This window comes from Ptychodera flava, chromosome 1, assembly GCF_041260155.1.
Source record: "Ptychodera flava strain L36383 chromosome 1, AS_Pfla_20210202, whole genome shotgun sequence".
Lineage (NCBI taxonomy): Eukaryota > Metazoa > Hemichordata > Enteropneusta > Ptychoderidae > Ptychodera > Ptychodera flava.
Genome location: NC_091928.1, coordinates 30,890,174 through 30,913,311, shown reverse-complemented (window position 1 = coordinate 30,913,311; position 23,138 = coordinate 30,890,174). Strand labels below are relative to the sequence as shown.

General features: G+C 38.0%; 1 protein-coding gene across 1 annotated transcript in view; it reads right to left on the bottom strand.

The window, feature by feature from the left end:
* Positions 1-5,251: 5,251 nt before the first annotated feature.
* The window catches only part of LOC139135080 (uncharacterized), a 42,290-nt gene continuing 24,403 nt past the window's right edge, over positions 5,252-23,138 (bottom strand). The window contains exons 2-6 of the mRNA XM_070702312.1: positions 13,522-13,599; positions 10,890-10,940; positions 10,100-10,234; positions 9,233-9,361; positions 5,252-8,717 (exon numbers count right to left, since the gene is read on the bottom strand). Of these exons, the coding sequence (XP_070558413.1) occupies positions 8,517-8,717; positions 9,233-9,361; positions 10,100-10,234; positions 10,890-10,940; positions 13,522-13,599 (594 nt within the window). The 3' untranslated portion in view covers positions 5,252-8,516. The remainder of the gene's footprint in view (positions 8,718-9,232; positions 9,362-10,099; positions 10,235-10,889; positions 10,941-13,521; positions 13,600-23,138) is intronic.

Below are 23,138 nucleotides of genomic sequence, written 5' to 3'. Positions count from 1 at the left end.
TAGTTTTTGAGGGTGACTCACAGGCCCGAGGGGTTAAATACGTATGCTGTCGCCCGCATTGCCATTCAATAGGTGTTTTATAACACACCTCATCCGTAACCATGCGTAAGAACGTACTATACACAGAACTTGTCGCATGAATGATGTAATATGTTGAAGTGGTTCTCGGAAAAAAAAGTGTTTTCCCGACAGGGTCGCAATACTTCTGCAAAACCTTCAAAAATATACCTTTGATTATCGTCTTCGTTCGTTTCGAGTCCTTGTTCGAAACCAGAGCATTCAGTTCTTCTTCAGATAGTAGGATAAACCGAGAAATTTCTCGACTATCGTTTCGCTCGGCCGCAGACGGCATCTTTGTTTACATTCCAGTTCGCGCATGCGCCAATGTTTTTTTGACGTCAGCAGGCATCACTTTTCGGAACTGATGCCTGGCAGGCAACACTTCCGACAAATGATGCCTGATGACGTCGTTTACGTGGATCAGCACAAAAAGAACGCATCCCACGTGACTATCAATTGGCGAATTAGAACACAGACTGCGGATGAGGTGTGTTATAATTAAAACTTTTCTTTAATAACTGCAATTATCCAGCCTCTCCCTTTTTACCAATGTTGTGAAAAAATGAACAAAAATAATTTGCTTCTTATACATTTTTCTTAAAAAACCAAGATCATGGTTGGGACATTTGTAAACTTTTATGCATGGACTATAGACACACTTTCTTTTTACGCCATAGATCATTTTTGACAGATATATCCCAGTAATGTTGCAATGGTAACAACTAAAAGTATTCCCTTGTCCGTTTGATTAGTGAAGAGTTTTTTCTGTGTTCCGCAAAGCAGAATTTTTCAATAAGCATTTCAGTACGTTCATAGTTATAGAATGAGAAGATAAAGTTGAAACTTTGTCGGAATTTGTATATCACCTAGATACTCCAACGATTTTTCTTTTTGTATAAGTCACACGAAATGTGAACTTGTGACAGAGGTATGACTATTTTTGAAAAGAAAAAGGGAAATGCTTGTTTTGTAAATAATAAAGAAAATAAAATATTTCAAGTTCTAATTGGAGCTCATGGATTTTAAGGGTCTTCTTGTGTATATGACACCAAGAAGCCAAGGCATTTCTCAACAGCCTTTCACATGATGAGTCCAGGCCATTGTTGACTGTAGAAAATCGGGATGATGTATGTATGTAAACCTTTGGACGAAATAAGGGGTGTCCAAATATCAGCCTGACAAGCCAAATATATTTGCAGAGTAATTCATGGAAGTGTCCAAAACTTTGTGACCTGAGCGTATTGTTGCACTTTCTTTTCTCTGAATGACAGTCTCTGACAGGGTTGAACATATTTGTACCTCTCAATATGTCATTTTAATCTTTACGGCCCTGATACGGGTTTTTCAGGACCGAAATTGTACGGCGGAAGGGCGCCTTTTCCCATAGGTTTACATCGGTACATGAATTTAGGTATATGATAATAATCTTTATCACACACATAGATACAGGTGTGTAATAAGTTGCCGTATCACGCCCAGGCACACTTTGCCCAAATAAGGTAGTGTGCGCGCTTTTTCGAACTTTTTCGTTGTCGTTGCTACGCGCGTTGCTATCCATGTACATTCCATTCGAAAGCACGTCAGCGCGAGATTCGAACCCGTTTCTATGCGCTTCGCTCGTAGTTTTGAAGTAAATTGTAGACAGTTCGAATCTTATTCCGATCAAAATTGGTTTAAAACAAGTGCTTGATAGTCTCCTCTCAATGTTTTGCTGAGAAAGTGTATTTTAACGAGCAGGATCAACTACTCATCTGTGCTCATTCTGTAGTGGCATTGGCGTTCGCATAGAACAAGCTTTAAGCTCGTGACGCGTTCCACAACAGAACAAATGACAACTATGGCGCGTACATATTAAAGAGGCACTCCAACTTGGTAACATTTTTAAAACACATTTTTTTAATGCCAACGGTCGATATTTGACATGGCGACTGCGCGCGGATCGCGAGATATCGATAAAAACATGTCCTCAAAAAAGTTAAAGTTTGAATTCCGGTGGCCCACCTGAATTCAGCTTCCGAACATAGAACGTTCAGCACTGGGGCAATTGTCAACTAAGCTATGGAGTACGAGTCTACGCTGACGCTGCTGTATGCCACAGCAGTACCACTCGCGTCGGTGAGCGGTCATGTCCCGTGGGAGAAAGCCGAGTCCTACTGACTAGGCAAAAAAAACGAAAAAAAAAGTTACTTTGCTGATTCCACCAGAATTCTCATAGGTGACTAGCACAGATAGGTGCGGTTGATACATAGTATGCATAGTGGCCGCTGCGTGGTATGCGCGCATACCACGCGGCGGCCACTATGTATCGAACCACGCGTAACTGTGTGGCAGACGACAAAATGTAGAGGTGACTAATATTTCACACGTCAAAACTGATATCTATGTGGTATTGTTTAAAAATTTAATACAACTGATTGAGAATAATGAAAACGACAAAAACTAAGGAGAAGTTTTAAAAAAGAATTACCAGAGGTAAGGGCGTTGATCATGATGTATATAAAGTCATCGCAGTAGGAGGTAAATTAATTGCGTCATTCGAACGTTACTTTTGGACTCCTTAAAATATCGTCAATCAGCACAACAACACACTTTCGCGGGGATTTCGGGTCAAAATCAGAAACGGTCGTAAAACTTCGGGATGTGAAAAATACGCTCGGGAAATGACATGTTTTTATCAATATCTCGCGATCCGCGCGGAGTCGCCACGTCAAATATCGACCGTTGGCATTAAAAATATGTGTTCTAAAAACGTTACCAAGTGGGAGCGCCTCTTTAATCCGCAAAGTTGCGTGGCTCATGTTTTTTTTTATTTACGCCCATAACTTTAACAAAATTTTATCAATACTGATAAATAATGAATTTTATAAAAACTGATAAATACTGAAACATATCACAACCGTTCAATAAGGTATATGATAAAAACCTTTACGGCCCAGGTACGGGTTTTGCGGACCTCGGTCGTACGGCGTCCGGGCCCTCGCACGCTCGGGCCCTTCCGCCGTACAACCTCGGTCTGCAAAACCCGTATCAGGGCCGTAAAGATTATTACGACCCTGATACGGCTTTTGCGGCCTGAGGTCGTACGGCGGAAGGGTCCGAGCGTGCGAGGGCCCATACGCCGTACGACCAAGGGCCGCAAAAGCCGTATCAGGGCCGTAAAGGTTTTATTTTATACCTTATGGAATGATAAAAATGTAGTTTACACAATATTCAACATTGTTTTGGGAGATAAAAATGCGTGCGATATCAAAAATTCATCGCCATTTGTGTCAGTTTTTCATAAATACGATGGCCGCTTCCCGTCGCGGATTGACATACATATAATGACGTCATTTGTTTACCAGCAGAATTCTAGAACGCGCAAAGCAACGTGCGTACTAGTACGTGTCCAACAGAGATCCAGGTTGAAATCGAGGTGTAAGAAGGACAAAAGCATGATGTCAGTTTCTGGTGATTTATACTGAACACGCACGCACTTAGCATTCACAGGATTTCACTAGAATTTAGAAATAAAGGCCGATGTTACCGGCGCGGCTCCATTGACGCCACGCGCAACTACGATCTGAGCGAGCAGACGTTTTCAAAATCTCGCGCTGGCTTTGTGTACGAATGGAACGTTTGCGGATAGCAACGCGCGTAGTAACCAGAATCGAAGGGAACATTAAAGACAGTTACGATTGCAAATTTTTGAAATGGCAGTGATGTTGGTTTTTTCTTTACTGGTGAAGGTGTTTAAATCTGTCATATATATTTCAGATAAAAAAATAATGATGGGTAGGGTACATCTTGTAGTGGTTCATTTGGTGTCAGATAGTGTCGTTGCATTTGAAACATTTATATTCTTTTCTCATCAAACCAGTGTGCAACCTCAGGATACAATGGGAAGCTCTATGCTATGGAGTTACACTCAATCACCCAAAGAATCATTGAACCAGGCGAAACGTGTTCCACAATTTGGACTACTCCTTAAATTTTAATGCTCTCTCAGGCCATAATAGCTTTCCCCCACACAGATTTAGACGCGGTGGCTATGGCCTACTTGGGTATAGGGGATCGCACATAAATCCGTCCCCAGGAATTGAGATTGGGGTAGGGGTGTCTAAGCACAAGGTTCTCATTGCTATTATGGTTTATTTTATTTTAATACGTTTGACTATGATATGCATTGCCAATAAAGATTTATACTACCAACCTTTCTATGCAGCTTTGGTGTCTTTGTCTTATTTTAGCACTGGTTATGTAATGATTTCTTTTCCTACTTTGCCGTGCCACGTATTTGTCCTTTGACAATCTTGACTTAAGCGAAGTTTTGTTACTGTGTTGTATCTATTATCTGATGAGTTTGATTGCCTAATTCGCCAAGCAAGCAAGTCAGTAATTTAGTCTTTTTTGTGTGCCTATTTTGCCAAAATAAGTCAGGGTAAATTACTAATCTGTGGACACTGTCACCAGATTATCACCGGATTAACTCTGACAAAGTCAACAACGAGCGCACCAGCAAGGTATAACAGAAGTGTAACCTTGCTGGTGCGTTCGTTGTTGATTTTGTCAAATTTAATCCGGTGATAATCTGGTGATGCATAGGCCTAGGGGTAATTACAAATCCTCAGAACAGCCATTTTATCCAATCACATACCCGCTTCGTGAAAGGTGTCAAAATATTGGGCTGATCTAACATTTGTAGATAAACATCGAGAACAATTATGCATGTGTTATAATTCCAAGCAAAGACCAGTTTCTGTGTAGGGAAAGGTTGGAATGGCTACCCAGAAGTTCGACATGTTGGACATCAGACATTAAGCCTCTAGTAGCTGTATCCTGCACCTGTCACAAAATCGACCATGGACAAGACTACCACTTTGAAACTTCATGCAATAACATCAGCAGAAATCACAAATTATGATATTTGCAAGTCGATCTGTTAGAGTTGTGCCACTTCACAACTGCAACTGTCAAATAGGACCCCTTAGGTTAGGCATCATTGTACTAACTATACGGAAGACACACTAATAAATTGTACCCCGGATACAGATATTGATACTACTGATTCTGCTAGGACTACTTTATAATCTGCATAAACTGCCTGATATTGTAGTTACCTTGCTAAAGAAAATCAACTGGTTCAATACAGCAACATTACACTTTTTAGTGTAGATATCATAGAAATAAACAGGAAGCACATGGCAGGATTCCCATAATTGTACCTTTTAATACCCTTTCGTGTTTGAGCTAGAGAAAATTGTTTAATGATAGCAACGATATGTGTATAAGAGTACTGTGAAAGATACATTTCTACATAGATGTGAAATCTGTCTTTATGTAACCATTAGATATTATGGAAAATACAGATCACTAGAAGTTTGCAATAAGGACATAAACCTTAATCCCAGCTGTGAAGTCATACAAGACGACTCTGTTTTTAAATGAATGAGAAACCAAGATTGATATGCAGGCATTGGTTATAAACAAATCAGAATGACAATAATCTTACGTCAAAGCAAAGATACATAAAATATTAATACCACCTTAAAAATATGCTGATTAGTGAACAAGTCAAAAAGACAAGTGACAATTTCTGCTCAAGCTAATGATTGTCACGGGTCTTGGGTCAAATACGGCCAATAAGAACTATTGGCATTTGAGGATCCTTTTGATTTAGCTTTCATGTGCCAGATTCTTATTTGATAGGACATATATGCACGAACCATTTCAAGATCACTGTGATTAATCACATTGATCATCCCTGTCGTGACCATTTGAATGCTATTGAGAAAACATTAGTTTGAGCAGTTTCCGTATAAAGTGCCCATGTCCTGGTTTAAGGCCAGAATATTCTAAGAGAGCACATCAATGAGCTCCCATGTATCATGGTGTACAACATTTATCAATTACAGAGTTATTAAATATGGTAAATATAGGTAAATACAGAAATTGAAATATAGAGGTCAAGGTTGACCATACAGAAAAAAGCGCACCATCAAAATTGCGTTATTCTGACATTCCATAAGTAACTACGGCTGATACGCCTCATTGTTTGTGTATGCAGACGAGCCTTCTCTCCCTTACATCGATTTACTGTGATCCAATAACTTGAAGTGTTAATCAGTAATCTATTTAGCTATGATATAAGTTACATGTTAAAGTTTACTTTTACAAGCTCCAGTGGTAAAACTTGTGGGTGGAGTAAGTTCTGGCCAATGGAGGATATTTAGAAATGTATTCTCTTGGTGGTATCGTCTTTCGAGTAATCTTTCAGGATTAAGGATGCAAGTCAGGTTCATTGGCGCGTATTTTCAATCTGCATGTTTACATAGAAAAAGAGGTCACACAGACCTGTGGTACTTTTTTCAGGTCAGTCACCGAAGAGTTCAGAAAATTTGTTAGTTTTTCAAAAGTAGTGCGCATACTGTTGTTTTACTCAAAAAAGTGTAAATACAAATCTACAATCGACGTTGGTGATCTGTTTACGGCGATCGATAGCTTGGCATACTAGGCAAAAGATGGTGACTTGGATTTTTGTAATTCGTTTTTGTTTTTGTACAATGAGCCATTAAAGTGCCAACTTGACGATTTTTGCATAAATTATCATCCTGTTCACGCTTGTCAAGATATCTTCACTTCCAGGCCTTTTACCGGAAATTATAAACACGGCCTTTTCAGATAAATTCATGGGTGTCCATGGGTGAAAAATCAGGCAAATCCCTCCAGGCGCAGCCGACTTATACATATTTGAATAAAGTATACTCTACCAAAAATGGAACAGAGAAAATCGACGAATTGTGTAAATGACGTCGATCCATGCGTCACACATCATAGAGTCAGTACCGATTGATTTTATCAAACCATTGGCCCACTTTTATCAAACTAACACTAATGCCATAGCGTAAACAAGTGCGGGCTGTCTTCGACGTCGTATTCCGAAAGAGTTTCGACTACAGTTTATAGAGAAGCGGGAGGTTTCGCTCGACTATCGATACCAGCCCACATGATTTCGGAGATTTTTTTGCATCGTAACAACTTTAAATCAAACTCTGAATGACCGACAACATTTTATCCCCCACATCTTTATTAATCGTAAGTTGGAATTATCTACACCGCTAATCTCACCACTGTATAAGTATAACCTGGCAGCTAAAATAAAAAAAAAGCTAAGCCTAATACGTAAGTCGACTAATGCAGTCAGTACTGATCATTGTTTGATGGGCCATCGTCGTACGCACGTTGCACATTGCAGATAATTAATGAAGTTCAGCAGAGCATGAATACAAAATCCTTACTTATATTTTCCAAGAATACGTTTGACTAGCGTGAAATAAACCTCATATAGCAAAAATTGCTAGTTTCGGCACGTAAAGAAGCTCCAGTCTTGTTTTGGGTTAAGGTTCAGCTGGAGTCTCCAAAGTGTGCGGGTAATTTAGTTAAGACAACACAACTTTCAACAGTAATGATATCTGAACTCTCTCAATCCACTGTGATTTGACATAATTTAATTTTTGGAGTATATTCAAAGAAAGAAAAGGCAAGAAATAAAAACATTATTTCTATTTTGTTTTGAAAATTAACAGATCGGTGAACTTGCTCTTGAGAATCTGCGTTGCGAATTAATGTGTGAATGAACTCAAGCACTCGCTCTCGGAAAACTTGATATAAAATGTCGTGTCATGCCAGATACAGTGTGGCCTAGACCCTATTCGTCGCTTAAGGCCTTTGTGAGTGTAGACGAAGGCCGAAAGCGACAAATAGGATCTAGAATGGATACAGTGTAGCTCGACGTTTGAGTAGTCGTACCTAAGCAGACACTGTACACAGTGACGAAAAGGTTGCATGATGTTAGCAGCTGCGTCCTTGATCACACCATACTCTTCACTGCGTTCTTGCACTGTCACTACACAAAATATGACCGTATCATGTGTGTTGTTGCAGTATTTGCCAAGGTCGGACTGTTTCTAATCAAGGACGTAGTACGTCCATGCGTTTCGGTCTTTTTCTGGTTGGCTTTTGTGGCCCTAACTTGATTTTCAACGATACTGAGCGCGAGTGCCAGCTCATGAACTTAAAAATGGTCTGCTGGACGTCAGAAATGTTTGCCTATGGTCACTGTGATTGTGTACGGGCCGAGTTCAGAACGCTCAGTATTGAGTTGCTGACGGCGCATGCTCACTAAACCGCAAAGACAATCATACTGTAATCTATGCATGTTTATCAAAGTTAATCGTGGTCGGTAATCTGGGACCATTAAGAGAAACAAAACCGCACGCGGTGTAGCTGATAATCTACCGTAATATTTCAGGAATTTTACGCAACAATGTGATCCAACATTTTTTTTCCACAGAGAGCAAAATTTGAAACAAAACAATGCTAAAATTGATCTTTGAACCTGAGTCGGATCATTAATGAAGATTAAAGTTTACCATGGGGATTCAGGTGACTATAGAATATAGAATATTTTGTCTTTATTATTCTTCAGGACACAAAACTTCGTCTCGTTCATTAGTTACCATTGCAGCTTTAGCTTTCAGAAACTTTTTAAACTGACCATCAGAATATTTGTGGGCTTCAGGGGCAGTCAGTGCGTATGTTTTGATAAAGTCTTTCATATCCCCTTCATAAGCATAAGGTAGAAACACCTTCCATGTCCATGTCACCAAGGCTACCGGCTAGAAGGGACAGACAAAAAATAAAAGTTCTCCTAAAGGTATTTATTTTACAGGTGTAATGATAACATCAGAAAAGAAAACGACAGGTAAACTGACAGAAACCAGCCAACATTACTGTCTTGCAAAGGTCAGCACAGCCTAAGGCTTGTAATCTATTTGTATGACCCCTTACTAGTTCAAGATTCAATTTTGTCGTGGTGTGGTGTTTGCGTGTTTAAAAGATGTCTGCTACTGATAATCAATCCTAATGGTTTGAATTACGATATACTCTTAGAAAAATTTTTGGGCCATACGATTCATACAGATCCTTGATTAAATCGCAAAATTGGCTGTGCCCGTCTGCAAATATGCCTACTGTAAAACATGTCTTCCTATGGCCAACAACAAGTTGTGTTACAATTGCTTGAATTTTCACCAACTTTTCAATCTCTAAATCAAGCTGTATCAATGATCAAAGTGGAAATAAAGAGTGCAATGGTTGAATGTTGGTATGTTCCGTTGTGTCACTAACTTACCAAGTCCTCTGTAAGTTCTTTGGAAGGAGAGATGATATGTCTACGGAGACATCCTCTAACCACACTACGGAGTGTTTCAACTTCTGCAGGATCCGTGCAGGGATGATATAGGGCAACGATAGCGCCGAGCTGGAAAAAATGCGTTTGGAGAAATCATAACTATGTTCTATTTTATGGACTTTTGTAAAAACGAATAAATAAATGGCACGAACAAGTCAAAACTATTTATAAAAGCATTTGTTTCATAATGATACTTTCCAATAGCGGCATATACCAACATAAGAAATGAAATCTGAAATAAAATATCTATTTATCTACAGATCAACAGTATGAATGGAAAATTACGACAACGTAACTATAGTATTAACTCCTTTCATAGCAATGATCGCTATCAATATGCTACTTTCTACCGAGAAGTTTAAAATATCATTATTTCAATAAACACACTTACAATGACCAACTGAATAATTGATAAATGAACTTTATGAATGAGCTTGAGACAACTGATCCAAATGATTACAAGGACGAAAAATGCAAAACACATTAGACATATGATATCTTCTATAATTTTTCGAATTTGACATCAAAGACAAATACAGTATATCAGATACAACAACAACAAACAAACTTTATTTTCATCAGCACCGAAAGCATAGCATACCGTACACTGAGGATAATATGATAAAAACTACCCATGACATCTGGCAATTTTAGTGGGATAATAGTGGAGAGAAATCACTCAAGCATGGTGAAATATTTCCTCTAATTGTACTATCAAATTAATTATGAACTTCATTAATTTTGTTATACTTATTCAGTGTAAATTATTTATCCAACTGGTGGGCATGGAATCATTACTTCACTCACTTTTAGACTGTGTACCCATCTCTGTGGTGGCAGATAGGTGTACTCTCCATAGACTGGCCATAGAGGACGATGTGCACCACTCGTTGGAATAGGGTCCTCATAGACAATGCTCGAATTCATGCACACTTCTGTAGCCTTGATCACAGAAATAAAAACAAACCATGAACATTTACCTAGTATCTTTGAATTTACAAAGAGACATAAACATTGTGTTCCATTCAATTACATTCTGTTCTCTGCTCTACAAACATTTTTGTAGGTGCATGTATTTGACATGTCATAAACATTGAGAGCTCTGACATCACAAATATAATGGACGAAGACAGATGTGTTGTCCTTATCATATCATTCATATTTACATGAAAAATTTAGGTACACATACGTACAAACAACATCGCTGCTCTAGCATTCAAGAAAAGAATTTGACTTGATCGCATACATTTCCAGCCATCATTTTAGAACCACATTGTTTCTTCATCTTTGAAGAGATTAGTTTCTTTATGCTTAGTTTTGTGGCCCTACAGATTTCTGAAAGCTGCATCACGTTACGAACAAATCAATGCAGCAATTTCTGCAAGATGCTCGGAACTACAGGTACATCAATTTGTTTAGTACAGCCATTATGTTAATATGGCCCCGAGTTTTAGACTGATCTGAATAGTTTGAAAACCTCCCTCCACATCAATAGATGACCTAGATAAATCACACAGTGACTTTCAAATGGAATATCAATGAGCAAAATATTTTCAAGTTAGCCATCGTGCTTCTTTGGACAGAATTTTCTACTTACCGGCATTGCCTCAAAATTTTCTAGTTTTTCAGTCCACTCAATGCTGTCTTTCTAAAAACAAGAGATTATTCTTAGGATTACTGTATTTCTAAATTAATTTGGTATGAGTTCCATCACTGGTGGCGCTGCACATAGGGTCACTTTCTGTGTATATAGCTTACAGCAATGAAAGGTTAAAGGTAACGCCTTGTGAACATCATTACCACCAGAAGGAAATCAAGTTAGCTCAGTCGTGATAGAGAGTAAACAATACCAATAAAATTAACGGCAAACATTCATACCTTAGCTCTGAGTCATCAATGCCATCTATTTTAGCGGTTATCTTCTAAAGAACTTATAATTTCTGTATTTAAAACATCTTTTAATTTATAATACTCGATATCTTTCTCAAGTTACATGTCTCAATTTATCATATCATACATAAGTTTCTTTCTCCTCGTATATCCATAAAACACTGTTATATATTTCATACAATATGGTACCGTGAAAATATCGATCTGCTATTTTTCAAGCTCACCCATGGGCACTCTGTTGTTCTAAATTGATAGTCTGAATAAACTAAACGGCTTATATGTAAATACGAACTTTGATGATAACTGTGTAAGAAATTTATAACAGAATGCCGTTCAGATTGAAATGCCGACTTAGCTACAAAACCAGATCAAGGTCGGACGTGTCTACGTGAACGTCACAAGCGACCACATCGACCGCATTCTTTCGATGCTAAACGCCGCGGCGGAACGACGCACGCATTTAAATACGCGTACTATACATACGCTCGCGCGACCTGCGCTGTGTACGTGTCGTTTCACATAATGATATATATACACAAGGGTATGCAAATCATTTCTGGACGATATTATTTACCGATGATGTGAGTCGAATTCCGTCGCGAAAACGACGTATGAAATTTGAAAGGGCATCGTAGCACACATCAAGTTATGAAAATGACAGACATGTAGTAGATATTCGAAATATGACCGACAATAAATGCATCGCTAATCCTGACTATGTGCGTTACAAATTGCCGTTATCCGGTAGCGACTTTGGATGTTCGAACGTCGCAAAATACGCTAATATAGCAAATGCCGTTCTGTGGTTTCGTCATGCGCAGAAGAAAGGACATATTTTTTTTATTTCTCTTCTAAGTAAAAACCTTCCAATATAATATTCCAAAGAAGAACATTTAAGTTTTGTTTTCAGTTTTAGTGAAAGCCTTTCAATAGAACCCGAATTCCCGAAAGATTTTTTCAAATGTGCATTTCTTTTTACTTAGTCTGTTTTGGTTCGCTGATCACTGCGTCTCACGTGACTAGCTAGACGCAGCACGAAGTAAGACGCAGATACCGGCAAACCGCCATTTTGAAATGAGACAGTTTTTGGTCTCCCGGAAGTTGTTAATTGCGCATGCCCGCACATAGTGCATCATTTTTTGTCGCGTGCTTTTTAGTCTAATCTGGTAACTGCCAATATTTCAAAACTTGTAAGAATGGTAATTAAATCCTTAGTTAAATTCTAGCCACGTTCGCATCATGAAACTGTGATAATTTTAGTTTTACTTCAAAGTAAAATCGAACAGCCAATGACAGCGCGCCATGGTTCCACCAATCACATTTCGTAATTCTAAACATGGCGGTTTCCCGTTACCTGCCTCTTTGTGCTTGTCACTGAGGCGGGGACCAGCCAATCTGTTTTGGTCGTACGGAACGTGAACAAGCCAGGCAGGTCAAGGGTTACATTTTCAAATTTTTTCTTTGTTTTCATTCTATATTTTACTTTCTATCGTCAGTGAGTTACATTGCAAAAATAAAAAATGTGTTTACCTTTTGCGGACGTTTTAGAGGGTAATATTATCTGTCCCCCCTGTCCCCCCTTTTTTGTAACGCACATCGTCAGGTTCCATGTTCATATGAGCATACCCTTGTATATTTATACATTTCTGAGGCCGGGACAGCAGACGACAGTTCAGAGGCGCTCGCGTGCATAGCTGTCGTCGCGTGCACGTTCCATTCCACAGCCACCGCGCTCATGTACGCGGCAGTCATAGCAACGTACCATCGTCATTCTCCGCCGCACTTCGAATACGCGCTTCATGATTGCGGTAAATACGCGCTGGTAAGAACTCTGCCGTGCATGCCGCGGTGCAGAATGACCGGGTGTGAGAGAAAGAATAATCAGTTGGGTGAACCAGCAGAATGCGACTGTTTCTTTTGTATTAATAATACCTCATTTTTGTTGAGGCTTTTATTTTTTTTTAAATTACGATGTAAATTCTCCAGCGGCAAACGGAAACTAAAATACGAAATCATGTTTACACGCTTATACACCATCATTTAAGAACAACAGAATGCCCGTGGCTCACCATGGTAAATGTTAAATTTTACAGTCTTGTATAACCATTGAACAATTCCATTGCCGAAACATCTTGCCATATGGATATTTTCAACCAGGGTGTACAATAATGCAATTATTGAGTAATACATATCACAGCAGATATACAAAAAATACTACATACATTTTCCCGACCTCCAATCATACATCCAAACATTTTGTTTTGCAAATGCAGTTGCGAGATCTCAAGGCTTCATTGTTTGCTATTTTACAACAATCTTGTGTAAGAATTCAGTCTTACCCTTTGGCTAGACCAGTAATGACTTTCCAAACAGTGATAATCATCCACATCACCATCCCAGTCAATTTTCAAGTTTGTCTTTTGAAAAAAGAAAAAAAAAAGGAATGGTAAAACATATTAATACCACTCGGACAATTTACAACTTATTTGCCACAGGCTACTCATCAAATGCAGCTAGCTTTTTCATTTGTTTTTCATTTCATTTGTTTCTATAAATCGCTTGCTTTAGAAGGCATACTTTTCCAAAATGATTTAATTCACAGGATAATTGTATATCGTAATGTATGAAACTGTTACATTTTAACTAATGTATTTTGATTGAAAGTGTATATCCATAATTATTTCAATCGGATTGCCCAAGTACACATAAGTAGCTTTGTCATTGTATTTATATTTTTGTTCATATTATTTACATTAATTTGTACAAGATGCTATGTGAATATTTAATTTTGGGCTAACCAATAGAGGCAGAGCTCTGATTATTGGTGCACATGGATATTTATGTAAACATTTTTTACGAAATGTCACGTGATCTGGATGACCTTTGATTGAAAATACACTTATATGCCAATAAATTCGTAACCAGAAGAACTACTCCCTTCATATTTATTTGATAAGGCCTTATGGTGAAACCTCCTGTGCTTCATTAATTATATGCATGTCTTATTCTCGGTTGGCCGAAAGAGCTAGAGGTCTAGATCTGGTTTCCGGTATATAAGACCAGATGTGGAAGGAAAGTTTTTCGGCAAAATATAATGTGATCTGATGACCTTTGACCTCTCTGACGACGTTTGACTTCTTTTACACACTTAGACTGTTTTGGCCCCGGCATCGTTGCTTGCAGTTATTTTTAGGAGGCCAAACCTTGTGGCTTGGGCCCCTATTTTTTTACAGGAGTTCAATATTCTTCTTCTACTATTTACAGTGAATTTTCAGTCTGTTCCAGAATTTCTACATAGTGTTTATCATGAGCTTTTGAGAGTCTGGAAGTCATGTATTTTCCTGAGAAACGGTGGACCCCTTTCAATCAAAGATATATTCCATGAAGGCCGTTTTTCAATGATTGTGTTAGTTTTACAAATCATCTTGATAGTACTCTTGTTAATCACTCTATCAGTGCCGGCATTACAAAAGTTAGAGATCTTTTTGAGCCTTTCCAAAACAACTTGTATTTGCGCTCCTCAAGCCAGTTTAAAAACATTGTATCTATTCATTCGGACAGAATATTGACAAATACTGTCAAAACGTTGGTTGATTCTATTCCCTGTGATTGTACAAAAAAATCCAAAATTATTTTGAAGAGGAAATTGATTTGGATGACGTTCATTCTTGTCATCGTCCTTCGTACTCTTTCGAACTTATTTGTAAAGGCACTGATGACCATATTATTTTGAATTGTCCTTTGTATAAATAAGGGTAGCATATATAAATCATTGATTATGTCCAATTTTTATGGGAACAATAAACGTCAAGATAAAGTTTGGAGAGATCTGCTTTCACTTTCTGAAAGTATCAAACCTTTGTTCACTTCTTGTTATCTCAGTCCAATTCCCCCAAAAAGGAGATCTTTAATGGCATCTTCTCTAAGGTGCGCACGCAACTGGCTCGGTTATGTTCTATTCTTGGTATAGCACATCCATAATTGTATTTTCTGTAGTGCCAGAGATGACCTTTTACACATATTTATAGAATGCCCTCGTCTTTCTCTTTTGTTCACTCTCCTTCGTAAACTCTGTCACCGTTTTCTCGGTCAGGAATGCAAGATTGCATATTGGTGGTTTGTTTTAGGCTCACCCTTTGATAAATCATACATTGATAAGAATAATTTCGCGCTTTTAAATTTTCTTTTTACGACAGCTAAAATTGCAATTCATGTGACGAGACGAAATGCAATTAATGGTCATGATCCCTCAATCAGTAATATGCTTGTTACTGTTTTTAAAAGGAGAGTGTGTTCTCGCATTTTAGAATAATATAATTTCTTCACACTAAATTCAAACATAAATGCTTTCAAAAACATTTGGTGTATTAATAACCGTCGACATTGATGGAATAATTACTATTGATTCAATTTTGTTGTGAACATGTCTTTGTTTTGTGTACGTTCACCTTTAAGCACAATTTCCCTTTTGCCAAAATCTAACTCGTCCTGGTAGTCTAGTCGGAAGGTAGGGTTCCCATGCACCCCATGGATGTATTTTTTTAACCTACATTTTTGTAATCCTTAGGGTCTATATTTAATGAATTTTGATGTTCCCAAAATCAAATAGTGTCCCATGGGGTTCATTTGGCGCCATCTTTGCCGCCATCTTGGCCGCCATCTTGGATTTCAACAATGGGGTAGGGGTCACGTATTTACCGCTCGACGGAAACAGAAACAATAAAATACTATAAACAGTACATTTTTAGAAAGCCAAGATCATGGCCTTTTCATTGATATATAACTTAATTGGGATTAATTAATATTCGAACGTCGATTAGACTTTATATCGGCCATTGACCGTAAATTGTAAAATTTGCTAAATTTCACACCCAATAATTAAGTTCCCGTTCCTCCAAACAAATTTCCATAAGGTATTTATATATTTTTTGGAAGAACTCAGTGCAAGAAACAAGAAAAATAACATAAAAAGTATGTGTCTTGAGATTTAGTGGGTGCATGACCTTTTTCCTTATTACGCGGTATGCCATATATCCGTGTGTAACATAAGGGGTAGGGGTAATGTTTCCCTTTCTGTTTCGAATCATGAATGATGAAACCATAAAAATGTTACATTTTTAAAGGTGCTGCATCAGACCTTTCTAAAAATATATAGATTTATGGGGAAAAGTTGCATATTTAAGGTAAAGGGCGACGAATTCGGACGCGCACCACGCTTTAGAACGTTTTTCTGCGCAGATTTAACTCCAGCCTGCCGCAAATGGGTTATTTTGTAGAGCATGTATTAACATCCCCTGTCATTATTGAAATTGCGCTTTTACCAAAATTTTTGACCCAGTCTCTTAGAAATATATGTGACCTATAACCGTGTCATATTTTGACCCCTAGGAAGCTGGTTTTTATTCAATATGAGCGAAAAATTAACATTTCTCTCCCATTTACATGGCGCACATTACCCATTCACCTGGAGATATTGTAAAAAGTAGCGTGGTGACACCCTTTTTATTAAAAGTGTAACAAAATGGTATTATGTTAGGATTTTATTCGCCAAGTTTGGTCAAAATGACACCATTCAAAGGGACAGGAAGAAAGTTCGAAAATTATGTAGTGATATAATTTCGATATCGTCATTTTGTAATCGATACTTATGTTAAAATTTCTTTACAAACATCATGAAAGCTATACATTCGATAGATATGAATCTTAAGTCTTGGTATTTATTAAAATTAACTCATTTGCTAAGCGTTTTATAATTGCTTTCTTTAGTTTAAGTGAATTATATCATTGTTATTATTTCTAACGACGCCATTTTAACGACCGTTTCCATGGAAACGAGCGTGGTGACCCCCATTTTTTATTTCATTTTTGCACTTGCACAACTTCCAAGAATATTTGTGCAAAGTTTCAAGAAAATGACACCACAACCTAATTTTGACGTTATTCGTAGTACTTCACCTTAAAAGTTACAAAGCTTAAAACTTTCGGTTTGTGTCGATTTTAAGTGATTTTTTAAGAACGAAATTACAACATATGGGGCAGGGGTAATGTTTCCCTCTCTGCCTCGAGCCATGAATTATGAAACCATATAAATGTTATACTGTTTAAAAGCTCTGAAATAGGCCTGTCCAAACATGTATAGTTTTATTTGCAAAAGTCCTATTTTAAAGATACAAAGCTTATGCCTTTCAGTTTGTGTCAATTTTAAGTGAATTTTTTCAACAAAACTATAATATAAAAGGTAGGGGTAATGTTTCCCGTTCTGCCTTGAGCCATGAATTATGAAACCATATAAATGTTATACTGTTTGAAAGCTCTGAAATAGGCCTTTCCAAACATGTATAGTTTTATTGGGAAAAGTTGCATATTTGGAAGTTACAAAGCTTAAGCCTTTCAGTTTGTGTCAATTTTAAGTGATTTTTTGAACAATATGCACAAAACAGTTAGTCCGTTGGCCAGGTATCGAAATCATCCCCTCTAAGGCATTTTACCCACTATGATTTTCTGTCAGCTAGTATTCTCACCTGTCATAATCTGCTTATTTTCCATTAAACTGATGGTGTGTGGGAGTGTAACGACTTGTTTGTGAAGGGCTGTCACGCCCTCAGTAGTAAAATAGGAATGGGTTAGGGGTAACACTGCATAAAAACGCTATAATACTTACTGTATTAGCATGAATTATTGCCTGTATTTTAGCTGAATAGTGCATATACAGGTGAATACAGTTAATAATCCATTGCTTGTATTCAGAAAGCCTGTATTCATGTGGATTCATGTGAATTCACGTGTATTATTCTATATTATATTATAGCTTTGTCAATACCAGTGAATTTTGTGACGTCATATCCATACATTATTACTGATAATGTATTCCATTATTCAGCATTGCGGCCCCACAGCGAGCAAGTTTTTTTTGGAAAACGAAAAACGGACTGCGCATTTAAAAGGAGGGAAAATATCGGATAAACCATGTAATACACAAAACTATAAATCTTGACAATGGTTCACACTATTGATAATAATGTCTTACTGTACGATTTATTACATTATTTTGAGTCCTCACACACGCACTTGCCGTCTGTCTGGCTGGCGCTCAGCATGCAGTCCCCGTCCGATACGCTGGTTGTACTACCACGTTTGTTGACAACATGGTTCGCTTCGTTGCCGTATAGGTGAAACAGAACTCAGTACGTTTGCAAACTCCTAGACGATACTGGGTTTGACACATGGCATATTATGTATGTCAGTGGCCATGTAAACTATGCAAGCGTGAAAGGCTACTCGAACCAGCCGTAAACGGGCCAACAACGGCAGCTTGCTGTCATCAACCTTGACCGGAAGTGTCTACGGAAATTACTACGGAGCCATTCAAAGTCTCGGTCCAAGGTCAGCTACTACCAACAATCATGACGACCGTGGACTCTCCGTTGATCTAACATCTCGGCCATCTAATTCCGATGCACTGACTGTAATCGGAGACAACTTTCATTCATCGTTTTTTTCTCCATGTCTGTGATTTTACCTTGCCTTGTTCTCGATATCGCGGCGGTACCGAAACCCTCTAGTATGTTTGTCAACTGTACCTTTCAAGCACCCGTTTACGTCAAAGTTCTATCGTTCGCCGAAATGAAATAGCTCTTCTCAAGGAGCCATCGAAAATTAAATTTATAGACACAATTATTATTGAAATATAAACATTTGATTAACAATGTTGAACTCTGTTGATATCGTTTGCAATGAATGCTGTACTACTAGCGACATAATCGTATTGATCAGCTGACACCATGGCATGCAGCTCGCTGATCATACTGATGTCGATGCATGAACATTCCGTTTTCTTCATCGCTGGCATTTCACCGTGTCGGCTTTTTGAATGGCATGATATTTAAAGGTGATGTTTCAAGTTTGATATAGACGGTAGGGATGCAGTTACTTTTCATTTCCTTCGAAAATACATCGTTTTTCAATTCAAAATGAACCGTGAAAGTGCTGGTCATTTTTTGTGCTGAACGTGTGTGTTCAGTGCAGTGCACTGTGCAGTGTTGAGCGCATATGTACAGAGTCAGGGCCGATAATGCTGGACGACGCTCACTGGCTTCAAACTCAGATAAAATTTCCTTTTTTATTCGTTTTCTCCAACTACAAATTCACTGGCATTGCCAAAACTATAAAATAATAGCAATAATGCACCCCCTCCCGGCTCATAATGGACTCAAGCAAACTTTGCACTCCATAATGTACTCGGCTTCGCCTCGTACATTATGTCGTGCAAAGTTTGCTTTCGTCCATTATGAGCCGGGAGGGGGTGCATTATTGCTTAAATACAGGCAACTCATTAATGTGAATTTATCTGTATTATTGCGTTTTCATGCAGTGTAACATATTTACCGCTAGTCGGAAACAAAAACAAAAAAGTACCATAAACAATACATTCTTAGAAAGGCCAGATATAAGCTTTTTACTTTTTTGATAATTATTCGACTTTAGACGGCGCCAATATTCCGTATGTACATGGCGGTCAGTAGCCGAATCATTCACATAATGAACGTTGATATGGCCTGAAACTTCGGTAAATTCATTCAAGCAAACTCTTGTTTGATCAAGTTGATAGTTTTCCTTTCTTTTTTATTTAGAGTATTTGCCATGGCATGACTGAAACGAACCTGAAAACGAAGGCTCTACGTATCTATATTAGTCCGAGCTTGAGCGTGATCTGAGAGCGAACAGGTCCGCAGATAATGCGAACGATCGCAACTGTTACCAACAGACTCATTATGCAGAGCCATGCCCCAAAACGCCCAACCAAACTTGGCACTAATCATGATCCCAGTCCATTTCGAGCCGGGCTTTAAGGGAAGTGCGGTGGCCTTTGAAAGACCCTTTGGTTTGGTTTTGTACCGAAGTATAGGAAGAAAACCCGACTTATCGTCGTTGCTGTGAATGTTTGTGTTGTTTTAGCCTCTTTTTTCCTATTTGAAGAATCGTCTTTGCATCCTTCAATCCTGCGTTCTGTGTAGCGAGTGTCTTCGATCGCTCTCTTAAGTTTTTGATGTACAACTGTCTTGAGTCCCGGTGCTTTATTGGGTGTAGAGGTAAATAGTTAGAGATCAGGGTGATAAATTGGTTACCGCAGTGTCTTTCCAGGTGTTGCCACTTTTGAAGGAATTCAACACTCGGTATTTTGGCCTGGTAAGTATTCTTTAAGGTGTACCTGTAGGCTACGTGGTACTGAATAGGGCCCACTTACGTTTCAACACATTCGATACTCTTGGCTTTCGCTTATACCCCGTTGTATGAGTAACTGGGATCGGAAATGGGAAAGGCTTAATTAATATCCATCTTTGCTAATATTAATTCTCGTTTGGCTTACAGATGGCCACCTCTACTTGTTTCGGTGAAAATTTGACTTTCAATTGGACAAAACATAGAGTATGACTTTCTTCTGTGTGTTATTTAGGCCTATGAAAAATATGAAAATTGCATACATGTTGTTGTCAAATATCTCAAATCTTATATTGTAAGAGATAGGCTTAGGCTTACCTGTAATCATACAAATGAGTTAAATGGGAATTTATTGGAGTAGATTACAGTAATCGAAGAGAATGGTTGACACTATAGAAAGACTTATCTCGGATTGCGGGGACCTAACTATAAAAGAACAGCACAGAATACTTGCCGGGTGTATTGACTGTTCATGTATAGTACAGGCAGTACCGTACAACATGGAATGTAAAATATACAAATCAAAGACGTGGCAAATTTTCTCAACTTTTCACAAAGTTTATATTCCATCATTACTATCAAGATTAGGATTTTCCCAATCTATAAATAAGCTATTACTTGATTACACCTTGATTCAGCATGACTAATATTTTGCATTTGCAACGCAACCAGCCATGCCCGTCCCTGGGATCGCGAACAATGTTAACGAAGCTTTTGAACGCTTTTTGTGAATTGTGTAAGAATGTCCTCTCTGTGGAGTATAATGTGTGAAGCCGTTGTCTAGCTCGCTTGACTCTGATGATTATGTTGACTTATTTTTTCTCAGCTGTTGGTGGCTGATCTAGCTCGAAAGTTAGATCAATCTAGTCTCTCTGATTCGATCATGCTGGTGGGAGCAGTATCTTCAAGCATGACCCTTAAACGTCCGTTTGTAGGGTCTTTGCTTCAAAGACGTCAGGGTCTAACATTGGTTAAATGTCATCAATGATAAGAAACTAATGATAGATTCACTCACAAGGCATTTTAAACATTGAGGTGTCACTTTCTGAGGTTTGTCTCGCCTTCTTATTGCTTGGTGTAGAGAGTGTTTGTTCGCCTTCTGTTTACTATTTAGTTGCGTAATTTGAATGCGTTCTGTGACATTTGGCTTTTCGGGTTTTAGTTCCAGAATTATTTGCTATTAAATTTTAGTACCCAGTCGAAAATGTAATCCTCATTGGGAGTATATAGTGTTCTGCGTTGTAAAATAATTTCGAAAAATTGGTTATGATCTCTTGTTTTCTGGTAAGGAAGGTAAAGTGTTGTCGATCCATCTTATCTTAGTATGGAGAACCTATATTGTGGATTAATGGTGATTGGTTTTGAGCGATAAAAGATTCTCTCGTGTTCTTGTGTGGTATTAAAAGTAACACTATTAATAGTGAGCTCTGATTTGCCCAGACGGTCACGTGACTGTGCATATATTTACGATATACTGTAAAGTTGGCCATTCCTATCTCCAAAGTGGGTTTCTTTCACATTGTTTTTATTTTCATCACAAGTTTCAATATACTGATATAATATAGCGATAAACAACCCCTATAAGTTGGGTACACCACTCGAGCCCGGTTTTGACCATTTCACTCCTTATACATACGACTGAAGTTCGTGCGTATATGTTGTTTACCGGTCGAAACCGTGTGGTATCCTTTCAAAGTGGTACTTTATTTCTTATATACTCTCGCGATACAATTAAAGAAAAGGGATTGATTGTTGCTGCTGTCAAATCAACTTAGCATGACGACTATGACATCCACTTTAGTGTTTGTGGGTTTGGAATATATAATTTTTGACATAGCTTTTAACTTTCTTTCCCTAATTTGAGTTATTGAAATGAGTAAAACGTCTTTTATTAACCACCATTTTAACTTTTTAGTGCTATTTAATGCCTTTAGAGTATTTTTCTGTGTTCCTTTTAACGAGTTAATGTCAGTAAAGTAACACAAACTTTTGAGTTAAGGCATTGTCACTGCATAATTTTTGAGTTTACCCCATCAAGCCATATCTTGTTGGAAAAACAACTGCGTTAGTGTTTCAGAGATATGATATTCATGTGGCTTCCTTATTCGCTGCGTTTGGTAGGAGAGGAAACATTATCCCATAAATGTATATTATAGAGGGATGTACGGCATACCATATATATCGACGCACCCCATAAGTCTCAAGAAGATACACTCTTTTAATGTTTTTACTTTTCTATTGCATTAAGTTCTTTCAAATGATATATAAATACCTTGTAAAAATTGTTTGGAGGAACATGACCTTAATTATTGGGTTTGAAATTAAGCAAATTTTACAATTTACATTTCATGTCCGATATAAAATCTAATCGATGTTTGAATATCGATTTATCCCTATTTAGTTGTATACCAACGGTAAGGGGATTATCTGCACTTTCTAAGAATGTATTGTTTATGGTACTTTTGTGTTTTTGTTTCCGACTAGCGGTAAATATGTTACCGCTAACCCATTCCTATTTTACTACTGAGGGCGTGACAGTCCTTCACAAACAAGTCGTTACACTCCCACACACCATCAGTTAAATGGAAAATAAGCAGATTATGACAGGTGAGAATACTAGCTGACAGAAAATCATAGTGGGTAAAATGCCTTAGAGGGGATGATTTCGATACCTGGCCAATAGACTAACTGTTTTGTGCATATTGTTCAAAACGTCACTTAAAATTGACACAAACTG